At 38.2% G+C, this 26,992-nt stretch overlaps 1 protein-coding gene and 1 non-coding gene across 2 annotated transcripts in view; one reads left to right on the forward strand and one right to left on the reverse strand.

Moving 5' to 3' along the window:
* Nucleotides 1–301: 301 nt before the first annotated feature.
* DMC1 (DNA meiotic recombinase 1) overlaps nt 302–26,992 on the reverse strand; it is a 39,785-nt gene continuing 13,094 nt past the window's right edge. The window contains exons 7-14 of the mRNA XM_033405068.1: nt 26,214–26,255; nt 25,038–25,110; nt 21,354–21,445; nt 20,865–20,938; nt 20,624–20,738; nt 19,538–19,598; nt 7,647–7,763; nt 302–513 (exon numbers count right to left, since the gene is read on the reverse strand). Coding sequence (XP_033260959.1) covers nt 444–513; nt 7,647–7,763; nt 19,538–19,598; nt 20,624–20,738; nt 20,865–20,938; nt 21,354–21,445; nt 25,038–25,110; nt 26,214–26,255 — 644 coding nt within the window. The 3' untranslated portion in view covers nt 302–443. The remainder of the gene's footprint in view (nt 514–7,646; nt 7,764–19,537; nt 19,599–20,623; nt 20,739–20,864; nt 20,939–21,353; nt 21,446–25,037; nt 25,111–26,213; nt 26,256–26,992) is intronic.
* On the forward strand, nt 9,172–9,323 carry LOC117196508 (small nucleolar RNA SNORA79). The gene has a single exon (XR_004476740.1). It is a non-coding gene; the product is annotated as a small nucleolar RNA SNORA79 (small nucleolar RNA).

Raw genomic sequence — 26,992 nt, forward strand, 5'->3', positions numbered from 1 at the left:
AGTTTGATATCATAAATAAAAAAGCTCTTTTGTGTGTCCTGTAAACATTCTTCCCTTAAATGTCTCCCTCATTTGGAAGTGTATTCACTTCTGTAAGTGTTTGGGGGGCAGCTGTTAGGAGGAGGAGACATTTCTGAGCTCTTAGACTTGCCATCTGCTTAGTGGCTCACTTTGGGAAGCTAAAGTGAGGTACCCCTTCCCCAACTATTTTTCAAAAGGTTTATTCATTCATGTACATATTTATATTCCTGAACCGACATACAGTGTGTAGTTACTGTAAATCAGAGACCTTTAAGATAAATATGATTTAATTCTCTTTTGCTGACTTTCCTTTAATAACACATGAAAAAAAACAGACTCTTCAAGATCTGAAATTTGAGACTGCTTTTCCATTTCTTCAGCTCCTAATAAGCACTAAGAAGCAATTTGCATCAATTCGCCACCTACTCCTTGGCATCCCCAATTCCTCCAGCAGTTATTGCGAAGGTGGCTTCATTTTCAGGCATCTCAGGGCTAACAGAATACAAAGGAACAGAAGTTTATAAAAAGCTCTATTTCTATAAATACTATATTCATGTCACAGCATCACATTCCTATTAGTCTGAGTCTCCAGAGACATGTGAGTTGGTACAGCTAAATGTGGACTACAGAATTTTCCTACAAGTATTATCAACCATCACAAACATTTATTGAACAACTTCTATATGTAAGGTTCTAAACATCAAGAAAAACTACCCCACACTTGGAAATAGGCAAAAAGGGATAACTGTGTGTTCTTCCAGTGCACTGTCAGGTATTATGTAGCAGACCCTTGGAGGCTTATCTGATTCTAAATGGGTATGTACCTCATACAACTCAATAACAAAAAAACAACCCAATCGAAAAATGGGCAGAAGACCTAAATAGACATTTCTTCAAAGAAGACATACAGATGGCCAATAGGCACATGAAAAGATGCTCATCATTGCTAATTATTAGAGAAATGCAAATCAAAACTACAATGAGGTATTAACTCACACTGGTCAGAATGGCCATCATTAAAAAGTCTACAAATAGGACTTCCCTAGTGGCGCAGTGGTTAAGAATCTGCCTGCCAATGCAAGGGACACAGGTATTGTAAATCAAATACCTCAATAAAAATTTTTAAATGGGTGTGCACATTTCCATTGACTAGACTAATGTAGGCAAAAACCATGAAAGACTTTGAAATGAACTAAAAGATAACTGAGTACCTTCAGCGAAAAAATAGGTTGCCTAACACATCCTTCGAGGTTATCCAAATCTATGAGGACTCCATGGCTTTCATTGTCTTTGAGCTGTTTTACAACTCCATGAGCTGTAGAAAACTATGAGTCATATAAATTATCCTGGTTCATAGAAATGTAAATTGTGTGAGGAGGAATGCAGTTGATTATTGTCTTATGGATACTGACCCATTTTTTATCAATTTGTAATTCATTTCAGCATTACTTGTTTGACTACATATGTGTGGTAATTTGATTTTTCCTTTGATCTGGTTATAAAATCTTATTGGTTCCTGCATGAGGTAATGAGTTCAATAAAATCTTTGACATTTTATACTTGTACGAGTCATGATTTCATGCTCTTTTAAATTTTACCTTTTAATTTATTCTACAGCTCTATAGGAGTAGAGATTAATTTGTAGAAAACTGATAACAATGCAGATTATTCTTATGATGCCAGTCTACAGCAATGGAAATGAATTTCATTGTGTAGAGAAACAATTGATTTCTCTCCAGTAGAAAAGACAGCTTCAAATGTTACAATTTATTGCCTGGTAGGATATTAACCAGTTTTGTATCTATTAGCAAATTTATTTCAGCATTGCTTTGACCAACTACATAAACCTCTGTTCCTCAAATTATCCTTTGAATCAGTGGTTTCCTCATTAATTAAGGAGTTGAATAAAATCTTTGACACGTCCATTTTATGCTTATTTGCAGAAAGTGATGTTTTTAACTCTTTGAAAATCATACTTTAGCATGTACTAGACCCCACAGAATTTACAAAAATGAGACAGAGTCTTTACTCTCAAGAAGCCTAAAAGGTGAGCTATGACATAGCAAATATGCAAAGTAAGCTAAGTTCCATAAAGTCAGTATATGTTATAGAACTCTAAGGAAAGAAGTTATGCAGGCTAGGTTGATCAGGAAAGATTTCATAGATAATAGAGGACTTCACAGAAGCCTTTGAGACAGAAATGGGGGTATTGCATTTCTAGCACGAACAAAAGGGTAGGAATAGAGAAGCTTGTTTTGTGTATAAGAAAGAAAGGAAGAATAAGAAGTTAGGTTTAGATATGTTGAGCTTGAGATACCTGTGGGGCATTGATGTAGAGGAGGTCTGCAAGTAGTTGGAAATGAATATCTAACACTTGAATAAAATGTTAGACTAAAAATAGGAATTTGAAAATTACTGACCATGAGAGAAAGAGCCTACTGCTACTTTGTGCTGTTATTATATTCAGGTTATGGTGACTGTACGGTAATATTAATAGCTTCCATTTATTAAGTATTTACTATTATGTGTCAGTCTCCCTTTTATTATTTCATTTAAACTTTACGATTACTCTGTTGGGTATGTATTATTATCCACATTTTATAGATGAGAAGACTGAGGTTCAGAGAAGTTATTTGATCAAGGTCACAGTGCTGGGAATTGAAGATGCCAGGATTAGAGACTAAGGTATTTGATTCCAAAGCTCATGATCTTAATCAGTAGGCTATATTGTCAAGCAAAGTTGGTTTTTGTTTTTTCATTTTGTTTGTTTGGTTGTTTTGTTTTGTTTCGAGGGTGCAGATTAGCTAGTATACTTTGAGCACACCATGGGTAACGTTATTTCCCTTAAGAAAGAGCAGAGGAATCTCCCTGGAGGATAGAACATGAGCTATAGATAAAGTAGGTCTTGCTAGACTGAAGTTGGAGTTGAAGAATAAGAAGGCGTGAGTGGAATTAGAAAATAACTTTTTGACTTTGATGGAAAATAGTCAGTCACTTAAAAATGGCAGGAAGACAAGGAGTTGAGAAAGAGGGAAGCCAAGCAAAGTATCTGCTAAGTTGAACCAGGGATTTTTGCTTGTTTGTTTGTTTTGGTTTTGAAACAGAATAAAAAACAATGACTTTAGAAACTTGACCATTTGTATGCCTTTTCATTTTTTGTAATTGTTTAAAATTTGATTTTCCTTTGAATTCAGTAGAGTTTTAATGTTCACTGATCTCAGATATGCTAAGTAGAATAAAATAAATGGGGTTTTTATTCACTCAAACTTTTAAAGAGAGAAAATATACACTTGAGGGCCAGTTATAGTTACTTACAGAAGCAGTAACTATAGGCTATTCAAGGAAAAAGGCTAGGTTCCCTTTTGTAGTCACTCCTGTATTCCTGGGAATTATGAGAACCCTTTTCTGCTCAATTCTTGGGGAATTCTGTTTTAACAAGAAATGTCTTTCTCTTACATCTGTATAAGGTAGTAGTTGAAGCCATGGGAGTAGCTATAGCAGACTAGCTATTACTACCCTGAATAGATAATCCTTAATAAACTAAGAAATAGTGTAGTGGTTAAAAGTGTAGACCCTAGATTCAGACAGCATAGATTCTAATCCTGGTTCCATTACTTATTGGTTTTGTGATGTGGGGCAAGTCCATTCACCTACTCATTAAGAAAATATTTACTGGGGCTTCCCTGGTGGCGCAGTGGTTAAGACTCTGCCTGCCAATGCAGGGGAGTGTTTGAACCCTGGTCCAGGAAGATCCCACATGCCAAGGAGCAACTAAGCCTGTGCGCCCCAACTACTGAGCCTGTGCTCTAGAGCCCGCACGCCACAACTACTGAAGCCCGTGCACTCTAGGACCTGCGTGCCACAAATACTGAGCCCACGTGCTGCAACTACTGAAGCTCATGTGCCTAGAACCCATGCTCTGCAACAAGAGAAGCCACCGCAATGAAGCCGTTGCAATGCACATCGCGACGAAGAGTAGCCCCTGCTTGCTGCAACTAGAGAAAGCCCGCGTGCAGCAACGAAGACCCAATGCAGCCAAAAATTGAAAAAAAAGAAAAAAGAAAAAAAATTTACTGAGCACTTCCTATATCCCTGTTGTAGGCACTTGAGATCCGTATGTGAAAAAAATAGACAAAGATCTCTGGCCTTGTGGAACTTATATTTGGGGGAAGGACAGACAGACAATAAATAATGGACATAATAAATAAATAAATATGTGATATGTTAGAAAATAAGTGTTATAGGGAAAGAAAAAAATAGAGCTGGATAAGGGAGATTGGAAGTATGGAAACTGGGACAAGGCTAGCTGCAATTTTAAATAGGGAGATCAAGATAGGCATTTTGTTGAGAAGGTAACATTTGATCAAAGACTTGAAGGAGCTGAGGGAGAGAGCCAGAGAGAGGGCTATGTGGGGGAAGCTTATTCCAGGCAGGGAGAGCAATAATCACAGAGGCGAGGCCCTAAGGGAGGAGTGTGACTGGCATGTTTCTGGAATATCAAGGTGCCCACTGAAGTTGAAGCATGGTGAGCAAGGGGGAAAACAGGAGGAATAAGAATAGGGCCATTCATGTAGTGCTCTGTAAACCAGTGTAGAGACATGGGCTTTTATTCTGAGTTAAGATGGGGAGTCATAGGAGTGTTTTGTTTTGTTTTGTTTTGCGGTACACGGGCCTCTCACTGTTATGGCTTCTCTCGTTGCGGAGCACAGGCTCCGGACACGCAGGCTCAGCGGCCATGGCTTACGGGCCTAGCCGCTCTGCGGCATGTGGGATCTTCCCGGACCGGGGCATGAACCCATGTGCCCTGCATCTGCACGCAGACTCTCAACCACTGCGCCACCAGGGAAGCCCCATAGGAGTGTTTTAAAGAGAGGATAGATATGCTCTGACTTGGTGTTACAAAGGATCATTCTGGCTTCTGTGTTTAAAATAGACTGTAGAGGGGCAGTGGTTACCTAACTACTTGGGGCCTTGGTTTCCTCATGTGTAAATGGGGATAATAATCTCTATCTCTTAAGGTTGTCCTTAAAAACAATGAAAAAGTAAATAAATAAAGCACTTGGCACAGGCCTAGCACATAGTAGCCACTCAGTAAGTGTTAGCTATCATTTTTAGCATCATGATCTTCTCTACCAAAAATTTTTTCTAAAGTCAAGGAGAATTCTTTGTGAGAAATCTTTAGAGACCAGAAAGAAGGCAGTACAAGATGCACAGCAAATTAAGTTTTCACATTTTAAGTTCTGATCTAGTTTTGCTATTTTTATTCAGATTTATGAAAAGTTGACATGACTAACTTCTACGATAATTTTAATTATCCTTTGTTGAGACTGCAGAACCCTAGTGTTCTCTTAGGACTGTAAAAACTGCAGAGGTTATTTGTTCCTAAAAGTTTGGAGGACTTGATTAAATATACAAATGATTGAACATGTAGATGGAATTCATTAATTTATTAATTCAACAAATAGTTATTGAGCTCTTACTATGTGCCAAGGACCATGCTAGGTGCTGGGGACATTAGTGAACCAGACTCAGTCCCTGTAGTGAGGGAGATGTACATGTAATCAGATGATTACAATTCAGAGTGAAAAATGTTTCAGAAAGTTCTAAGCACAGCAATCTGTCCAAGATATAGACCAAGAAATTTTAGTAAAATTACGGAACAATCCTACTATCTACTTAATTCAACAAAGAACATTTGTAACAAATTTCTAGAGATTGCTGAAGCTCTACAAAGCATAGCACTTGCATATGTGTATCACAGTCTTCTACAGGGACTGATGATGAAAAGCAAAATGGTCTGAATAAAAACCAGATAGAGGCGGGAACTGATTATTTAATATTTTTCAATGACAATACATAGTAAGTACTGTGATTCATAGTCAAAACCAGATACAGAGCTCATCTGATTCCTTTTTGGCTGATTTTTCCTTCCCCAGGGTAAAGAGTTATTACAAATCTTTACCTTGTTGCCAGGATTGGCTAATCAGTCAGTCACAAATACATCTATTATGTCCGAGGAACTAAGAATACAGTGGTAAGCAAGAGAATAGTATTTCTGTCCTCAGCGTATTTACTGTCTAGTGGGGATGACATATGTTACATAAATCATTACTAATGGAATGTAAGCTCCATGAGGGCAGGGTCTTGTCTTTTTGTTTTGTTCACTGCTCTATCCCCAGAATCTAGAACAGCTGATATGTAATAGGTTTCTCTGTAAAAACTTATTAAGCTTATAACTCTTTTTTTTGTACTGTTTGATTTTATTTATTTTTTACCATGTGCATCAATTATGTTGTCAAAGTTTATTCATATATTTGCACATGTATATATATGTATATTATAATACTTGCATGTACATACATGTATATAAAATGAGTGTATGTGTATATATGTACATCTACATATATGCATACACACACACACACGTATGACTCCTTTTGAATTTGGACAGAAAACCCCAATGGCTTCAGTTTCCACAGGAAAGCTGAAGTTGACATGACCTTCCAGAACATTCCAGCACCATCTTTGCAAGGGGAGACAGGAGAGGGGTAAGAAGTACTATGCAAGCCTTACAGGAAAAGCCACGTTATTGCTTTTTTAACAGTAAAACCACCAGCCTCCTTCCAAGCTGCATACTTGCAAATCTTGAAAAGTTCGAGAAAAATCTTTAGCCTAGCCCCATGCCAGGCTCTAGTTTTGCAGTTTATCTCTAAGTGGCTGAAACATTAGCTTTCTCACTCTAAAGAATGTTTCCTTACTCTCTTGGTTTATCAGCTTCAAGGGCCCGAGGAGCTTTCTCGGGTCAGAGAGGGGCCTAGGTCTGCAAGAGCTGGCTAGAGGCCTGGAGCCCAGCAACCCTACCAGCTGGCCCAGCAGCACCCTATGTGTTGAAATCCAGCTCCAGCAGCACTCCCACCAGCCCCAGGTCTCTGAGACATGTGCTCAGAAAGTGACCAGGGGCCACCCCTTCCAGCTCAACCTTTCTAGACCCAGTCAAAGTCATGACTCCTGAGGAACAGCTGCAGGGAAGGTGGGGGTACCCTCCCCTACCAACCCCTCAGATGGGCAAAAATGGGGGAGGTCCACAGAGAAGGGTCAGCAGCAACACTCAGGAAGGGGTGGGTAATGCCTCCCCAATTCAAATCGCTTTAGGTTTGTTGCTGGTAAAATCTAAGCTTATAACTGTTAATTAAATAAGTAAAGTACTGTGAAAGAATAAAAGGTGTAATATAGAGTATTAGCTTAGAATGTAAGGGTCAGGGAAAGGTTCCTTGAGGAAGCAGTGTTTAAACTGAAACCTGAAAAAAAAACTGGCAGAAAGAAAGAAGAACATCCCTATCACATGCTGTACTTTTCCTGTATTTACCTCACTTCAATTGGAATCATTTCATTTTCTAGCTTCACTGTAAGATTGGGAAGGTCAGAGACCAAGTCAATTTGTCAACAAGATCTCCAAATCCCTAGAACCCAGTACGTAGTAGGGACTTCTCAATGAATTGAATACTTTTTGAGAAGGAAATTCAAACATGTAGTGTCTGCCAGTGGAATAATTATAGCCTCTCAGGAGAGGCAATTCTATATAATACCATATGCGCAAGAATCTGATTAAGATAAGAAATATTTACCTGTCATAAATCTTGGCAATTCTCAGCTCTCCTCTTCCCTTTCGCAAGCTTATTCTTGTTGTTGAAGCATGAGCCAGAATGTGTCCCCCGATGGGTTTTTTGGGGTCTGCCTGAAAACTGAATTAATAAAACACCTTTTCAGGTTTCATCATATGGACTATATACAGTACTACCTGCAATTACAAGGCAACTTTTCTGTGGAGTATGGCAGGGGACAGAGTAGGTTTGCGTTCTAAACAAGCAGAGGCTTGTTCATAAACCAGGGAATGGGCTAGAGTTTGGAGCTGCTATGTACCCCATTGCCATCCAGTTCAGGCTTCTGAGATTCCTATGATAAATGGTTCATGTTTTGTTTGATTTTTTAAAAATAAAAAAACAAATAAAACACTACTCACTGTTTTAGGATAAATCTTGGGGTTAAGCAATTTTTCTTTACAAAATACAAAGATTGAATTTATTCATTCGTTCATGTATCAGAAGTATTTATTAATGGCTTACTGTGTGCCAACCACTATTCTAGTCTAATGAATAAGTAATATCCAACCCTCCCTCATGATGCTATGACATAAATGACAGCAGATTGAGAACCTCCTTCTTATTCATTAACTGTACATTGGAAACCTTCAGTGTTGTACTGGTTATGAATTTAAGGTGAGAAGAATCTCAGAAATATCTTTATCGCTGATGTCTAAAGTTTGTTCTTCTAAAATAGGATACAAAAAAGATAAGCTCTTACTATGATTTTATCAATTCAAAAATATATTATGATTGCAAGGTAGTTACAAATATTGACACTCTTGAGAGATATACTCACTAGGGGACTAACACTCACTTGGCAAGAAGTGAAAGGTTCTTAATAAACCTAATATAGTAAGCCCGCCCTTCAAAAAAGCCTAGGTGCAAAAAGCCTCCGCAAAATACTAGCAAACCGAATCCAGCAACATATCAAAAGGATTATACACCATGACCAAGTAGTATTTATTCTAGGAATGCAAGAGTGGTTCAACATAGGAAAATCATCATTGTGATATACCATATCAATAGAATGAAGGAGAAAACCACAAGATCATCTCCTTTGATGAAGAAGAAAATCTAGGCTTCAAAATCATCAACAAATGGAACTGAACTTAAACTAGCAGGTTACACTTGATCAAAATAAATTTTGGTATAGCATAATAGCTTCAGCTTTGGGAGAATTCAGTTGCAAGTCAATTCAAATTCTGCTTGCTCCATGAAGTTCAGGATTCTGTTTACTGTAAGCATGAGGCTTGGTGTAGTGACGATGTGGCTGATTGACACGAGGCTAAAAAGATTGTAGGTTAATGGGGATATGAAGCTCTCTGGGAAAGGAGTCTGCTAACATAAACTGCTGCTTTTATTTTATTTTATTTTTTATTTATTTGGGCAACTCCTCACAGCACATGGGATCTTAGTTCCCTGACTGGGGATCGAAACCTCACCTCCTGTGTGGAAGTGCAGAGTCTTAACCACTGGACCTCCAGGGAAGTCCCAAACTGCTGCCTTTTGATGGCTGTTCATTTCACTGCTTAGAGTCTTAGGTGGTGGGATTTTAGTCCATCATATATCTAAGCTGACTTGTCTTCACTCAGGGCACCACGGGGATGGGTTTGTTGGCTGTCCGTTAGTGCCTTCTGAGTTTTGCGGAGTCAAACAATTGAAAAAAATAAAAAATAAACTGCTGCTTGATTAAATGGCTCACAGGTTAGGACCAGCTGGCTGGGGTTGGATAGGATTGATTGATTCAGCAGGTCCAACGTGAGAACAAGAACAGAGTCAGTTCTGGAGTGAACCACTATCAAGAGAGTAGCATCCAGGCAGGTGAGACTGACGGGAGTTAAGAAGTCAGAAGATAGGTTGCTTTACTCGGACAGCTGAAAGGGTAGTAAAGCAATGAAGCCCTTTCAGTTGGATGGAATAGCTAGAGATGAATTGTCTCTATAACGCTTACAGATCAATGCCACTCTTTTTAATGGAATAACTCTAAACCTTCCAGGTTACCCTCCATTACAGGTGGTTCTTCAAGGTCTTAAAAGAATCCTATGTTCTACATAGATGGGCTGCTTGAGGGTCTGATGATATTCTCAGCTGGGCTGTGAACTCTGAACTTGCAAACACTGTATTTATGCTTCTTTAGTGCATTTTTCATGTCCTGCCTTTAGTGCTATTATTATTTACATATTTATTCCCCCTCAATTCCTCGCCTATTACTTATCACTAAGCTCCTTAAGGGCAGATGACATTGTATTCAGCTCTGTAGCAACCAGCCACACAGTGGGTGCTCAAAAATATTTTTTGTACTTAAGACATAGAAATTACAAAAATACCAAGGAGAATATTGGGCAATAGAAAGATAGGTGCCCCTACAGCAGGTAGACCAGTTAGAAACTGCTATGAAGAGGAGACAAGAAAGGAGAGTCGGGGTTCACTAAATGGTCAGAGAGAAGTTTTAACAGCTATGTTAATGCTTCTCACAGATGGTCTCTCCATACTGCCTAGTAATTCTTCTATATGAGCATGGTTAACCTCACCTCCCCTTTACCAAACTTTCAGTAGTCTCCTTAAGCGCTCTTTTCTGTTCTTTTCCCTAACTTTGGATGACATTGCCTGCTTCTTCACAAAGAAAAGGAGGGCTCTCAGGAAGACAGTCCCTCAACTTCTGCTTCTTTTTGTCTGCTACCTACATATAGTCCTCCCTCGGTATCCACAGGGGGATCCGTTCCAAAACCCACCTCCCAACCATGGATACCAAAATTCACGAATGCTCAAGTCCCTTATATAAAATGGTGAGGTATTTGCATGTAACCTACACACATCCTCCCATATACTTTATTTTTTTAATTAAAAAAAATTTTTTAGGGCTTCCCTGGTGGCGCAGTGGTTGGGGGTCCGCCTGCCGATGCAGGGGGCGCGGGTTCGTGCCCCGGTCCGGGAGGGTCCCGCGTGCCGCGGAGCGGCTGGGCCTGCGCGTCCGGAGCCTGTGCTCCGCAGCGGGAGAGGCCACGGCAGTAAGGGGCCCGCGTACCGAAAAAAAAAAAAAATTTTTATTGGAGTATAGTTGATTTACAATATTGTGTCCTCCCATATAATTTAAATCATCTCTAGATTACTTATAATACCTAATACAATGTAAATGCTACACAAATAGTTGTAAATACAATTTAAGTTCTATGTAAATAGCTGCTAGAGCACAGCAAATTCAAATTTTGCTTTTTAGAACTTTCTGGATTTTTTTATTCTGATTATTTTTGAGCCTAGGTTGGTTGAATTCATGGATGTGGAACCTATGGATACGAAGGGCTCACTGTACTTATCTACAGCTGTACTCATTCTTCCTCCTCAAACTTTTATTTTTTCTTATTTCAGCAAGTCCTCTTATACCTCAATGCCTTTATAAACTCAGTTATCTCTGAAGCAAAAGTCCCTTTCCTATTGTGTTTGCTCATTTAGCTCCTACTCACCCATCAAGTGTAATCCCTTCTTGAAAACCATGCCTGATACCCTGAAACAGAGTAGAGCCTACCTCCCCTGTCCTCTCATATCACTATTATATAACTCTATTAAAGCACACTACATTATAATTTTTAATTCATGGGTCTCATTCCCTAACTATACTCTAAATCCTTATTCATTTTAGTAACTCCAGTGCCTAGAAAAGTACCTATAATATAAAAGACACTCAATAACTCTTGTTGAATGGATACGGGAAGAGAAGAAAATTTGGGTTTCCTCCAAATTAGATCCTTTTAGACACAGATTTGTGATATATCTTCAAAGAAGCTGTAATTCAAGGAACTTTTAAAGCGTGTTCTGACAGAAAGGGAAATGTAAAAGGAGACAGGATTTCCCCCTAATTGAAGTAATCCTCCCCACCTCCACCCCCTTACAGATAATCTAAGGAAGGGCAGGAATCTAGGTTTTAGCTGTATGGCTATGTTTTTTTCTTAACAAAGTATTGTTTGTTATTACCAATGTGGTACCCTATGCACAAAAGAGAATAGGTACTACTGCCTGTCATTGATTACTCCAGGTGAAGAGCCTGAGTGTTAAGAATGTCGTTTCCGGACTTCCCTGGTGGGGCAGTGGTTAAGAATCCGCCTGCCAATGCAGGGGACACAGGTTTGAGCCCTGGTCCGGGAAGATCCCACATGCCGCGGAGCAACTAAGACCGTGTGCCACAGCTACTGAGCCAGCACTCTAGAACCCACGAGCCACAACTACTGAGCCCACGTGCCACAGCTACTGAAGCCCGTGCACCTAGAGCCCATGCTCTGCAACAAGAGAAGCCACTGCAATGAGAAGCCCACGCACCACAACAATGAGTAGCCCCCGCTCGCCGCAACTAGAGAAAGCCCTCACGCAGCAACGAAGACCCAACACAGCCAAAAATAAAAATAAATAAAATAAATTAAAAAAAAAAAGAATGTCGTTTCCAAAGGGAGATGATTTTGAATGAACTCAATGAGAAATAAATGATAAGATCGGCAAAAGTGCTAAGAAATCATATAGGAAAGATAATACGGGGAGAAAAAAGTCCTAAAAAGTGACTCATAATGTAAGAGGTTATACTTAATTAAAATAAATTGCAACATAGCATAACAGCCTTAGCTCTGGGAGAATATCAAGCCAATTCAAATTTTACTTGCTCCATCAAAATGTTCAGGATTCTGTGTAGAATTTCATGTAGAATTTATGGCTCTTGACTTTCCTGTAGGTCACTAACACTTTGATAATTTAATAAAAGATATAGACTCTCCCCCAGAAAAATGCACATATGTACACATACAAAAATTTTCATAAATTTAGGAGATTCATGGTCCACCCCGCCCCCTGCCCCAGTGTGGTTGGCTATTAACAATAACATTCACAACCAAGATTTACTGAGTCCTTACTATGTGACAGACACTTCTAACTCATCTAATTATTTCCCTTTGCTTGGATTCCATATTTAGTAAATAGCTTTGGATTAAAATTTGGATTCCTATAGAGGTCTGCCTACAAGGAGAGAATGCCCTGGTCACAAGAACTTCAAATGTAGTTACATTTTTCTTTATCAGTAAACTGGCCCTCTGATCTTTCATTGAGTCTCATGAGTTTGATTAATGTGAGTCTGTCCCTGAGAAATGGATTTATGCTCAGTAGGATGACCACATCAAATCTCTGTCCGTAAGGCTGAGAGCCCTGAACACTGGTCAACTCACCAGGGTAATGGATACATCCCTGCAAAGCGTCTCATATGACAGCATGCTAACCTTTCTCCAGGCACATACAGCCTCAATGTGCTAAGTGGTGTAAGAGCTTTAGAGTTAGACCTGGGTTCAAATTTTGGCTTATCAGCCAGCCATATGACCTCAGGAAAATTGTTAATCATTCTAAGAGTCTGTTTCTTCATTTTAAATGGAGGATAATAATTGTACCTAACTGGTATGGTAGTTGTAACAATAAAATGAAATAATTTAGGTAAGGCATTAACCCAGTGACTGCAATTATTATTATCTGCCTTCCTAATCCTGATTCCCTTATTATCTATGTTACCTTGGGCTGATTATTTACCTTTATGAATCTCAGTTTCTTTAACTGTAAAATGGGAACCAAAAAAACCCCTTACTTTTTAGGGCTGTTGTGAAGATTCAAGATATATTTAATCTAACTCATTGGGAGCCTACTACATGCCAGGAACTGTGCCAGGTCATCTATAAAGCATTAGATTTACCCTTTCAGTAATCATGGCACATAAGAGATACTCAATAAATGGCAACTATTATTATTTAACTAAATGATTCAGTTAAAATCCTCTTTCAGTGACTTGTTAATCAAGAAACATTTCTTGGGCTTCCTTGGTGGCGCAGTGGTTGAAAGTCCACCTGCCGATGCAGGGGACACGGGTTCGTGCCCCGGTCCGGAAAGATCCCACATGCCGCGGAGCGGCTCGGCCTGTGAGCCATGGCCGCTGAGCCTGCGTGTCCGGAGCCTGTGCTCCGCAACGGGAGAGGCCACAACAGTGAGAGGCCCGCGTACCGCAAAAAAAAAAAAAAAAAGAAAGAAACATTTCTACAAGTTTCTTTGAACTTCTTGAGTATTCTAGCAGTTATAAACAAGTCTTGAGGTAAAGTACAAGAAGGTGTAATAGCATTCCACATTCTTTTAGAGGGCTTTAATTTACTTCTATTTCTGACCAAGTAAAAACGGCTTCAGAAAACCACCCACATGCCTCCTTTAGCCTACTCTCTTATTTCCCCTTTTTTTATATTATCTTCTCTTCTTTCCTCCTTTTCTCAGGGGATGGGGGAGTATGATGAGAAGGAGGAAGAGATGGGAGTGGATATTAGGAATAAAGAGGGGCCAAGAAAGATTGTTTCATTTATCCCCCTCTGGTTGAACAGGATACAGCCTGTTATGTTGTTTACAGTAAGACCCAGAACCTCCTGACCTTCCAACTGCAAATTAGGGTGCAGGGAGTATAGGATTATGGTGATGGTAGGGCAGGTGATATTTTTCTGGGAGTGAGATAGGAAGAATAGCACAGTGAGACTAAAAGAGCATCAGCTTTGAAGTCAAAGAAACCTGGGTTCAAAATCTGACTCCTGTTTTTTAACTGTATGATTGAGCAGCTAGGCACTCTGAGCCTCTGTTTCCTCCTTTATATATTAGGAATAATAATAGTGTCTACCTCAAATACTGGTTGGAGTGGAGGCCTTGAGGGGTCTGGTAAGGGCAAACTTGAGGGACAATTTGTACTCCTGGTACTTTTGACTTGCTAAGGGTTAAGCTTAAAGATGGAGTTTTTGAGAAGGGGTCCATTGAGAGAAAGACTGGGTGAACCATGTCCAAGAGAGAGGAGGATGTTTTGAGATTAGAGGAAGATAGAGAATTTTGGTGAAAAAGAAGAGATGGTTAAAAAAAAAAAAAGGAGTATGTTTAAAAAGTTTTGTTAAATAACCCCACCCCCCATTTCCTCCCAAAATATGCAGAAAAATCTACATTTTTCAAATTTTTGAAGATAGAATTCGGCAGGGGGTTGTTGGGGGGTTGGGGAGAGATATAGCAATATACTGAGACTGGCTTCATAGAACAGGGAGGTCTAGGAGGCTGAGTTATGTTGGGGTGATATGAGAATTATATAAGATGATACATGAAAGCACTTGGCACATGCTAAGCAACCAATAAATATAAGTGCTCTTAATTTTGAGGGAGAGGAAAGTAAAATTCAAATAATTTAAATGTTGCACAAGGTCACAATGCTAATGACTTTGGTTTAATGTTTTTTCTCTAACCGTATTGCCTCTTTTTTTTAAAATTAATTAATTAATTTATTTTTGGCTGCATTGGGTCTTTGTTGCTGTGCAGGGGCTTTCTCTAGTTGCAGTGAGCGGGGGCTACTCTTCGTTACGGTGCAGAGACTTCTCATTGCGGTGGCTTCTCTTGTGGAGCACGGGCTCTAGGCACGTGGGCTTCAGCAGTTGTGGCTCACGGGCTCTAGAGCGCAGGCTCAGTAGTTGTGGCACACGGGCTTAGCTGCTCTGCGGCATGTGGGATCTTCCAGGACCAGGGATCAAACTCATGTCCCCTGCATTGGTAGGCAGATTCTTAACCACTGTGCCAACAGGGAAGTCCCGATATTGCCTCTTAATTTATACTAATGATGTAGAATCAGTAAGTGACATCCTTAAAGAATAAACTGCACATTTACAAGACTGCAAATGTTCTAAGATGACTTTTAGGGAAACAAATACACAAGTGAAGTAGGGGGCAACATCATGGTCTTATTTGTTGCTTATCTTATTTTTGCTGTGGTATGGAGCTTTACAGGCTGATACTTTGACTTTATTTCCAGGCCTTCATCAACTGGCTCATTCTAGTTCTAAAATCTGTATCTGTAAGCCTCATCTAGGAGTTACTGCTCTGATGTATCATATGGAAGCTCCTCGCCTCTATAATTTTGTTCCTTTTTAATACGATGTGCCATCAAGTATAATGCATGGGATGGAAGCCTCAATTATTGTCAGTGTACTTGGGTACTCATACCAATTATAGTGATATTTCTCTGCCAGGCTCCAGGGGAGTTGCAGCTTGGAGTTCCTTAACACTGAGAAACAAAGATATTTCCTTTATGGGAAGTATTCTAATAGCATTTGAAATCCTTTAGTTTAAAACTGTCCTGTTTTCTTTTTTAATTTAGCTGTGGCAATATATGTGCTTTACAGCACATGCATTTAATTTGTATTGTTATGATGTACTTTAGAATATACTAATTATAGTGAATTTGTTTCCATATAACTTGGCTAGGTGGAGGAGATGCTGTTTCAAAGCAGATTCACCCAGCAAAAATACTAGTCTTTGTTACCTTCTTCGGCTCTTTTCTTAGCTTATTTCATTATAAATCTCCTCCCCTCTTTGAACTTCTGCAATTATTTCCTTTCTGTCATTTCTCTATTTTTCTCCTATTGGAGTCAATTCAAAATGGTTTTAAGCTTTTTGAAACTTTCTACAAATATAAGAAAAAGAACCCTATCTGACCTAATTTCCACAGACTTCCTTTGTCTTCTAACTCTAGATCGATAGTTTTGGCCTCTTCAATGTTCCCTCCCTACACCTGAAGAAAGAACATTGCTCTTTAACTTGTACTGTTTTATTTGAATGCAACCCACTTCCTCCCTCTGAGCCAATGAGTCATTTTCTCTTTTTAAAGCGAGCCTTAAAAATCTCCCATTTCTCTTCAGTTTAAAATTATTCTCTTTGTGAAGTACTTTATGTCCTGTATATGAAAGATACCCTATAAAACAGAGAATATTGCCTTAACCCCTCAAGGACTACAGACAATGCATGACCAACCAAGACTTTAACATTTTGAGTTAAATGGACATCATTTATTTTTTTCCTAATGGAGGCAAGGCACATAGTCTCTGTTGTTCACTAGTGAATTCCTAGAACCTTGATATATAGTAGATTTTCAATAAATATATACTGAATGAATAAATGATTGATTTCCCCCTCCTCAATCTTTTTAACTTGCTTGGACTTCCCTGGTGATCCAGTGGTTAAGACTCTGTACTTCCACTGAGGGGGCATGGGTTCGATCCCTGGTAGGGGAGCTAAGATCCTGCATGCCACATGGTGCGGCCAATAAAACTCAAAAAACAAACAAACAAAAAGATCTTGCTTAAAACCTTTCATGTAATTAATACTTTTCACATTGGAATCTCCTGTAATTAAGTAGAAAATATCATAAAAGCGTATTGAAAAGTGAGAGCTATAGCAAACTGCAGAAGATGCAGCAATACTCTTAGCGTTTAGTTTAGAAAATGCCTAAAGAGAGAGACATTCATTTCAGCACAATTTACATAATTTAGAATATCATATCAAATATCTTCTAATATATATGTCAATGACTGATTTATCTGCTACCAAATGATGTACTGACTCAGTTTTAAAGTAACAGAACTTTGTACTGCAACCATCAGAGTGATGATTTAAGCAAAAATCTGCAATGGATATTATTAAATCCACTGGGTGCAAAACATGATATTTACACAAGTCTCAAAGTATCACCCCACAAATTACTTATTAATTACAAACAGGAGAAGGTCTTTTACAATGGAGAAATCTTGTGAACACCATCTTAATCACATGATCAGACTTATCACTAATAAAGGGACAAACTGCCTCCTGATGTGATGATATATGGAAAAGGTCATAACATTACTTATATATTAGTAGTTTTCCTGCCAAAAGTGTTTAACATTTTAAATAATGAGAAAAAAATCAACTCCAAATTGAGAGACATTCTGAAAAACAGTTGGCCTGTGCGCTTCAAAAATGTCACTCACTCCCAATACAGGGGGCATGTGTTCAATCCCTGGTTGGCGAACTAAGATCCCGCATGCTGCACAGCGCCACCAAAAAAGAAAGTCAGTGTCACAAAAATCTAACGAAGGTTGAGGAACTGTTTTGGTTAAAGAAACTAAAGAAACTAAAGAGAAACTAAAGTTTAGTTTCTTAAGAAACTAAAGAGACATGACAAGTACATGGGATGCATGATCCTTAACTGATCCTGAATCAAAAACAAAACAAGAAACCCCTCAAACTACAAAGGATATTATTGGAGACACTTGAATATAACTGTGTATTGGATAAATAGTACACCAATGTTAAATTCCCTGACTGTGCTAATTATGTTGTAGTTATGTAGAAGAATGTTCTTGTTCTTAGAAGAGATATGCTGAAGTACTAAGAAGTGATGTGTCATGATGTCTGCAAATAATTCTCACTGGTTCGGAGAAAACAACTCTCAAAAGGTTCACAAAACATATACACTTTTACATATATGAGCATGTGTGTGTATGTAGCATATAGAGAGATTTTACATACACACGCACACACACAAACACATAGAGGGAAAAAATGTGGCAAAATGTTAACAACTGATGAAACTAGGCAAATGATATTTGTGGATTCATTATGCTAGTCTTGGAACTTTTCTCTGGCTAAAAATTATTATAAATAAGAAGTTGCTGAAAAGACCTTTAAAAAAGCAGTACAGGGCCTTCCCTGGTGGCACAGTGGTTGAGAGTCTGCCTGCCGATGCAGGGGACACGGGTTCGTGCCCCGGCCCGGGAAGATCCCACATGCTGCAGAGCGGCTAGGCCCGTAAGCCATGGCCACTGAGCCTGTGCGTCCGGAGCCTGTGCTCCGCAATGGGAGAGGCCACAACAGTGAGAGGCCCGCATACTGTAAAAAAAAAAAAAAAAAAGCAGTACATAGATTCAGGGCTATTTTGACTGCTTACTCAGATACATAATGCTCAAAACTCGATGGTGGCAACTGAACTTTCTTTGAATTTTCTTTCTGTTTTTTTTTTTTATTTAAAATATTTATTTATTTATTTGGCTGCGCCGGGTCTTAGTTGTGGCATGCAGGATCTTTCTTTTCTTTAGTTGCGGCTTGCGGGATCTTTTAGTTGTGGCATGCAGGATCTAGTTCCTTGACCAGGGCTCGAACCTGGGCCCACTGCATTAGGTGACAGAGCCTCTACCACTGGACCACGAGGGAAGTCCTTATTCGAACTTTCTGTTTCACTATACTACTTTAACTCTCCTTGTCTTTCTTTCTTTTTTTAATTAAATTTAATTTTATTTATTTTTTTATACAGCAGGTTCTTATTAGTTATCCACTTTATACATATGTCAATCCCAATCTCCCAATTCATCACACCACCATCTCCTTGTCTTTCTATTCACTGCCATCTTTCAAGCAGAGCCATCAATATGTATGTTATGTGCACAACTACTTCAACAAATTCTGAATATGCCTAGTGTGGAGTGAAATTCTGTTTCTTCAAACAGGAGACTTCTCTCATAGCAAGTCTCTTATAAATATATAAGAGACCCATAAATATATCTCATGTATATCCTGTAAATATAAATATATTATAGTTATATAATAATAAATATATAAATTAAATATATATCTCATGTATATCCTGTAGAGAGCCTGCTTTTTTTGTTTGTAGGCTAACAGCTTATCAGTGCATTAGAAACCATTCATGTATCTGGAATATACATTTTTATTTCCCTAAGATCTTTTTCTTATTGTCCTCCAATATCCTTTTAGTCCTAGACAAAAAGGAACCCAAAGTATCTCTGAAAATAGTTAAACTATTGCTTTGTTTTATAAAAAAACTAGAGAAGAATAGATCTGGATAACAAATAAATGATATTTGCAATTATGAAGTAATATGCACTGTGCAAAAAGTGATTTGTGACATATCTGTGTCCACATCAAGGCTGATGATTTTGGAATTATTTCCTATTCTACACTCTAACCCTTTTGATATTAACTTTTGTGAAATACAAAAGCAGAATATTAGGGCTTACGTCATAGTTGCTCCTGGGTCAGCAGTCATTTGATTGGTCACAAACACAGCCACATTATATTCTGCATCAAGAAATAAAATTAAGAAACTAAGAGAATGACAATGTGAATATTAAAAGTTCATTGCTTAGATTTCAGAGTTTAGAAATATTGTGCCATGAATTTATTTGATGAACAAGATTACATTCCTGTTTTTTCATTGATAGCATAAATTAAAGTTATTATTGTTATATTATTTAGGTACCTTATTGTATTAGAATCAGTATTTTTGGTTTAAAAAAAGAGTTGTATTCCCATGAAGGAAATTTTATTTATTTATTTATTTATTTATTTTTTTTGTGGTACGCAGGCCTCTCACTGTTGTGGCGTCTCCCATTGCAGAGCACAGGCTCCGGACGCACAGGCTCAGCGAGCCCGCTCCGCGGCACGCGGGATCCTCCCGGACCGGGGCACGAACCCATGTCCCCTGCATCGGCAAGCGGACTGTCAACGGCTGCGCCACCAGGGAAGCCCAGGAAATTTTATTTTTAATAAATGGATTGCCTCCTGACATTATTCTGAGCTTCTCTGAAAAACCTACTTAGCAAACAGTCACAGGTGCTATCTGATATCACCATTTATTTTAAAAATCTACCTTCTGAGGGACTTTCCTGGTGGCACAGTGGTTAAGAATCCGCCTGCCAAGGCAGGGGACACGGGTTCAAGCCCTCGTCCAGGAAGATCCCACATGCTGCAGAGCAACTAAGCCCGTGTGCCACAACTACTAAGTCTGCGCTCTAGAGCCCGCGAGCCACAACTACTGAGCCCATGTGCCACAACTACTGAAGCCCGCATGCCTAGAGCCTGTGCTCCGCAACAAGAGAAGCCGCTGCAATGAGAAGCCTGCACAGCGCAACCAAGAGTAGCCCCTGCTCACCGCACCTAGAGAAAGCCCGTGCACAGCAGTGAAGACCCAATGCAGCCAAAAAAAAAAAAAAAAAAGAGTAACCCCTGTTCGCTGCAACTAGAGAAAGCCTGCGCACAGCAACGGAGCCAAAAATAAATAAATAAATAAATTTATTTTTTAAAAATTAAGGAAAAAAATCTACCTTCTGAGATTTTTTGGAGTCGTGACAACATCTGGGCCAGTTTTTGCTGCCGTTCAGCCAACTCCCCACGACCACTGAAATCCACTCGGAAAAGTGCCATTATTGAATCAATGATCTGTGTAGGATTAATGTAAAAATAAATAATGCATTTGGAAATGGAAGGAAGAAGTTAATTTGAATCAATAGAAGAAAGATAATATGCTAAATAGCTCTAGATTGAGCAATATTTAAAAGCTCGTACCAATAGTTTGAAGATGCCAGCTTCTTCATGGAACTTTGCTGCTACATAATCAAGTAGCTCCATCTGATGTTCACCTGATGGGAAATGCAGTGGGAAAATGTTATAAAAACTAGAAGAAGCAGAGGCTAAGATCATGCATGTTCTTGGGAGTCAGGCAAAAGAGAGTCCTTGAAGGATTTTCTTAATTATTTATGACTTTATTAAATATGATTTCATATTCTGCCTTAGCATACATACCAAATGCTACCTTATCCAAAAAGAATGTTACTCTCCATTTCAAAGACGAAGAATAAGAAATAATTTGAGAGCATTTCAATGTCTAAGGACTTACCAGATGATAAAATTTGTGGACTGACTAAATAAATTTGGAGAAAGGTAAAATATAAAGAGAAAAGGATAGTGTCAAAATGTTGTAAGCATCACTCAAATAATAAATCAGTGCTGCCAACCTTAAAACAGCCTAAGCATCCAATTGCATGGGGCTCTTACTAGTATATGCACGTGCATAAAGTACATTGTCCAGGACTGCATCATGGTCTACGCTGAAGCGATCAGCAATGTCCCGAAGGCGATCTGGACGGCTGGAGTATGCCAGGATTAAGGATTCAATAAATCAATTCCAAAAAGTTTAGACAACAACTACAAAAAATAATACCGTAAGCAAGTGTATCAAAGAGAGGCAAAACACTGTACCTGCAAAGGTATTCTGGAGGATACCAATAATCACTTAAAATCTATATCAGACTTTGTTTTTCATAAGTGCCTCAATTAATGAATACCTTAGGTAGTGATAACAGTGATAGAAATAATGAGACAGTAATGAATTTAAATATTAAATTATCTAAACAATAACCTTGGAAGTTAGTTGTTATGGCCTCTATTACATTTTACAAAGGAGGACACTGACAAACAGAGATTAGGCAAATGACTCAGGATTATGCAGCAAATCAGTTCCAAGAGAAAAACTAGAAACTAAGATTTGTGAATCTCTGTTGTTCTCAGTTCAATAAATATAGACCTAGTCTAGGAAGATAATATCACTGAATTATAATTCAAGTCACTTCAAAGTGAATTAATTCACTCTCTTCATATTCCTCACTTGTTCAACATGAAATAGTTTAATATATCACTAACCACGTGTTGCCAACAAATGATAAATTTGACTACATAAACCAAAGAGTCAAAAAAGTAACTTCAAGGGTCCAGAAGGGAATTATTGTCATATAGTTTTTTGTTTATTTAGGGTTTAAAATCCACTTTCTTCTAAAGGAGTTGTGTTAGCATTCTGAAATTAGTAAATTCATAGGGGGGCAAATTCAGTGTACCTGAAAAGGTATTCTGGAAGATGCTAATAATCACTTATACCTATCTAGACTGTAAAGGAGTAATAAACATTCTTTATAGGTCTTTGGTGATCCTAACAATATGTCTATAATATTGTCTAAAGTGAAGTAAGATAAAATAAAATGCACATCTGTGGTCTCATTTCACTTTGTTTACAGTATTTGTATAATACTGATCATACTATAAGTAACTGTAAAGTAAGGACCATTTTTAACCTTATTTGTGACACTTGGAACTAGTTCAGTAAACATTGAATTGAATTGTCTTTAGGACTTCCCAGCCATCTCTGTCCTACAGCACTATATATGTTTTCTTCAGAGCTTTAGTGACAGCCACTTAAATCTTCTATTGCTGCTGAGTGTACCCAGTAGATGTTTCTGGTGGACAAATCAAAGAAGACAAGGAATTGGAAGAAGCAATAAAAAATGTTTTTCACTATGTCAGTTTTTACAAAGCCGGGTGACTATGTAACCAGGAATGTAAAAGTTGGACTTATGCTGAAGGGAAGTTCAAATCAATTTACAAATGTTTATTAACTGATTCCCATATGGAATCGGTTACCATATTAACCAATTACCAGTGCAAGGCACTGTGGAGGATTTAAGGGTCATAAGATAATCTATGCCATAGGTAAGTGTAAAACATAATTATGTAGGCAAAATATAAACACATAAAAAGACAAGTACCAAGAGAGAGCAGTATACATGTAAGAGACTCTGAAAGAGTGAGAACATTCCACTCGGGTCCCTGCATGTCCTTGTTCCTCCCAGCTGTTCCTCCCTATTCCCTCTTGCATATGACCTGGCTCCTAACTGTTTCTTTCAGCCATTCTTCATAAAATCCAAATTGCCCAAACAGTGGCAGCTATTCTGCAAGAACAATTCCTCCCTCTCAAGAACCATCCTTAATCAACTGTTTCTGAAACTAGCTGAACTCCAGCTGAGCGCCTCTTCCTACAGTCCTATTGTTAAAAAGAATGTCCTCTGAACCTGATATCTCCTCAAACTACCGTATTTCTTCTATTTATTGGTTAATTACACACTGCCTCAATTCCTTACTGTTTATTTGCAACAAGCTTCCATCATCTTACTTTACTGCAAATGGCCCCTTGGACTCCTAATTGCAAACCTCAGTGATCTTTTTCAGTTTGCACCTTCTCTCTCTCTCTCTCTGTGGAACATCACTGACTACCATTTTCTTCTTGAAACTTCCCTTATGCTTAGCATCCACAACCAGATATCCTCTTACTTTGTCTGTCTTTATTGATTCGTCTTTTTAGTCCCTCTTCCTAGACATAGGCACACCCCAAAGTTATGTTCTCAGTTCTCTTCTCTTCTCTCTATGTAAGTTCTCTTGCCTCCCCCTGGCTATTCCATCCATATCCTTGGCCCTACCCTTTTCTCAAGCTGAGCCCAACATTTCCAACTGCCATATGGATGTCCCTCTGTACCTCATATTCAACATATTAAAATGAAACATCACCTTTTCTCTGAAATATGATCTTCCCAATTCTGTCATCATTATTTTCCTAGTATCTAGACAAACTTAAGAGTGGTTTCCCAAGCCTCTCTTTCCTTTGTCTACCAAATACAGTCATCAAATCTCATTACTTGCCTAGAATATTACAAAAGAATCCAATTTACACCCATCATCCAGCTTCAAGGCCCTTCATGTCTAAGACCCACCTTTCCAGTCTTGCTTTCTGAAATCACTTACACTTCAATAAAACTGCAATTCTTTTTGTTACCCAAACAGGTTCTTCTCTTTTTCCTTCTGTATTTTTGTTTAATTCAGACCTTTTCCTTTATTTGAGACCATGACTTTGAGTGAGTCAATAACCTTCTAGCTATTCAGTTAAATCTTTGGAGAAGTAAGAGAATTAAAAACAAATAGGATGTAATTTCCTCTCATGTATTTGTTTCGTCAATTTATACCAAACCCATTTGGAGAAGTGAAACCTTTTTTTAAAAAAGGTGATTTGAGGGACTTCCCTGGTGGCGCAGTGGTTAAGAATCAGCCTGCCAGTGCAGGGGACACGGGTTCGAGCCCTGGTCCGGGAAGATCCCACATGCCGCGAAGCAACTAAGCCCGTGCGCCACAACTACTGAGCCCGCATGCCACAACTACTGAAGCCCATGACCTAGAGCCTGTGCTCTGCAACAAGAGAAGCCACTGCAATGAGAAGCCCGTGCACTGCAACAAAGAGTAGCCTCTGCTCGCCACAACTAGAGAAAAGCCCACACGTAGCAACGAAGACCCAACACAGCCAAAAATAAATAAATTAATTAAATAAATTAAAAAAAAAAACTATGAAAAAAGGTGATTTGAAAATAGAAAACACTTATGGTTACCAAAGGGGAAAGAGTGGTGGGGAGGGATAAATTAGGAGTTTGGGATTAACATATACACACTAATATATATAAAATAGATAACCAACAAGGACCTACTGCCTACTGTATAGCACAGGGAACTATACTCAACATTTTGTAATAACCTAATAACCTATAAGGGAAAAAGAATCTGAAAAAGTATATATATATATATATATATATATGTATATTAAACTGGATCACTTTGCTGTACACCTGAAACTAACACAACATTGTAAGTCAACTATACTTCAATAAAAAAATAAATAAATAAAATAAAAATTTCAGGGGGAAAAAGTGATTTGCAAACTCGACTAGCAACTGTTTTCCCTTGGCTTTTCTCATTATTGCTGGTTTACAGGGTGATCACAAAATGACATATTTCAAACAAATTCTCTTTTATAGTAACAGTACTCTATCTCACTATTATGTTAGCAACTTGTTTAAATAAAAGGGTTACAAAGTATTTTCTGTATCAATGAAGATAATCTTTCCTCCTGAGTAGCCACCTGCTCCTGGAAGTTGAGCTGTCACTAGAAAGCAATTAAAATTTAGTTAATATTAGTAAGAGTGAATAAACTTTGTACAAATGTGTATATAAATTAATATGGTATTTAGGCTGGTTGCAACTCTCTATTCATGTAGCAAAGAATAATGATCTTTTAGTTTCTAAACAGCATGCTATATTTTTATATTACTAACCAGTGGTAAGATTATAAGTATTCTGCCAGCATAGTAGTAATTCAACAAAGAATGTCAATATCTTTCACAATGGGAGATATTCATGAAATTTAGTTCTCTTAAAGAAGTAGAATTTAAGTATCACTAACTTTTTTCTATAAGAAATAATCATAAATATAATTTATGCTACATAACTCATTTAAGTAACTTTTCAATTAATGTATATCAAAATTTTAAATGCATTTTCTTTATATGTAGTAGTTAACACTAAGGAATTACTTTACATAAAGTACATACATTATTTCATTTATTTTTCAAAACAACCCTAAGTTTGGCACTATCATTACTCCTGTTTTACTGATAGGGAAAATCTGAAAGGTGAAGCAACTTGCCCAGCTATTATTGGCAGAGCTATTTTGATGCCAGAATCCCCTTATTAAACACTTTTCCATGCTCCTTCTACTTAGGTCAAAGAAATGTAGTGTAATGTCTTTATGCAAAAGGAGGTATTTTTGCTTATTTTGCTTTAGAAACATTTAAGTCTTTTTTAGTTCCAACCTTATTCTATGGAAAGTAAGGAATTCTAGGCCTCAAAAGATTCTGTGACATTCTCATAAATACAATATGGAAAAGATAGAATGGGAAAAATCGAGACCGTGAATGAATACCTCTCTCCACCAACACATTCATATACCCATTTACCTCCTCCGTATTTCCATTCAGGTGTTCAGAGTGCAGTATATACAACATCACCTCAAGCATCACATATTCAAAGACCAGCTCTGGTATTTGTGTAACCATGGGCAGTTTATGTAATGTCTCTGAGTTTTAGTTTCCTTGCAAGTTTGTTCAGATTACATGAGATTATGTAAGTACCAGGCACAAAGTAGAATAGTAAGTGATCGCTATGATTATTATTGTTATTGCTATTATTGTTGTTGTTACATATCCTTACCACAGAGGGTATGAGAGAGTTGGGTTTTTCCAGTTCGAAATTCTGTGAAATATAGAAAAAAAACATACATAGTTAATTTTTAGATATTTTCATAAAGAATAAATATGGCCTCAGAGTATGGTTTTCTTTTCCAACTGCCAAATCTCACACATAAAGTACCTCTGTGTCATGAATGGATTCTGCATATATGAGTACCAGTAGTAAAAACAACTTTTAAAAGGTTTTCTTTTTCAGAACTGTCCTTTAGATAATAATTAACTTAAACCAAATTTTCCTTAGGAATAGTTATATAAATGAAAGTTTAAGACTCCACCACAGGAATGAGAGTCTGGGGTTCTCCCACTGACCTGGGATCCTCAGATTGGTGGTATTCCCTAGCTACCAACAAAAGCAAATTCTCTCCGGAGAAAAATGTCCCCACTCACCAATTTAGGCCTATTGAACTCCAACAGATTAAAATCAAGAAATAAGCTCACAAATATCAATGAATACAACAGCAGGTAAGCCATTAAGACTGAGAGTCAACTGAAATAAACACAGATTTATTTCTCCAAGTCAACAGAAACATCAACACCAAAAAAACAAAACAAAAAACAGGGACTTCACTGGTGGTCCAGTGGTTAAGACTCCACGCTCCCAATGCAGGAGGCCCGGGTTCCATCCCAGGTCAGGGAACTAGATCCTGCATGCTGCAACTAAGAGCCCACATGCTGCAACTAAAAAATCCCGTGGGGGCTTCCCTGGTGGTGCAGTGGTTGGGAGTCTGCCTGCCGATGCAG

The sequence above is a fragment of the Orcinus orca genome, chromosome 11 (genome assembly GCF_937001465.1).
Source record: "Orcinus orca chromosome 11, mOrcOrc1.1, whole genome shotgun sequence".
Taxonomy (NCBI): domain Eukaryota; kingdom Metazoa; phylum Chordata; class Mammalia; order Artiodactyla; family Delphinidae; genus Orcinus; species Orcinus orca.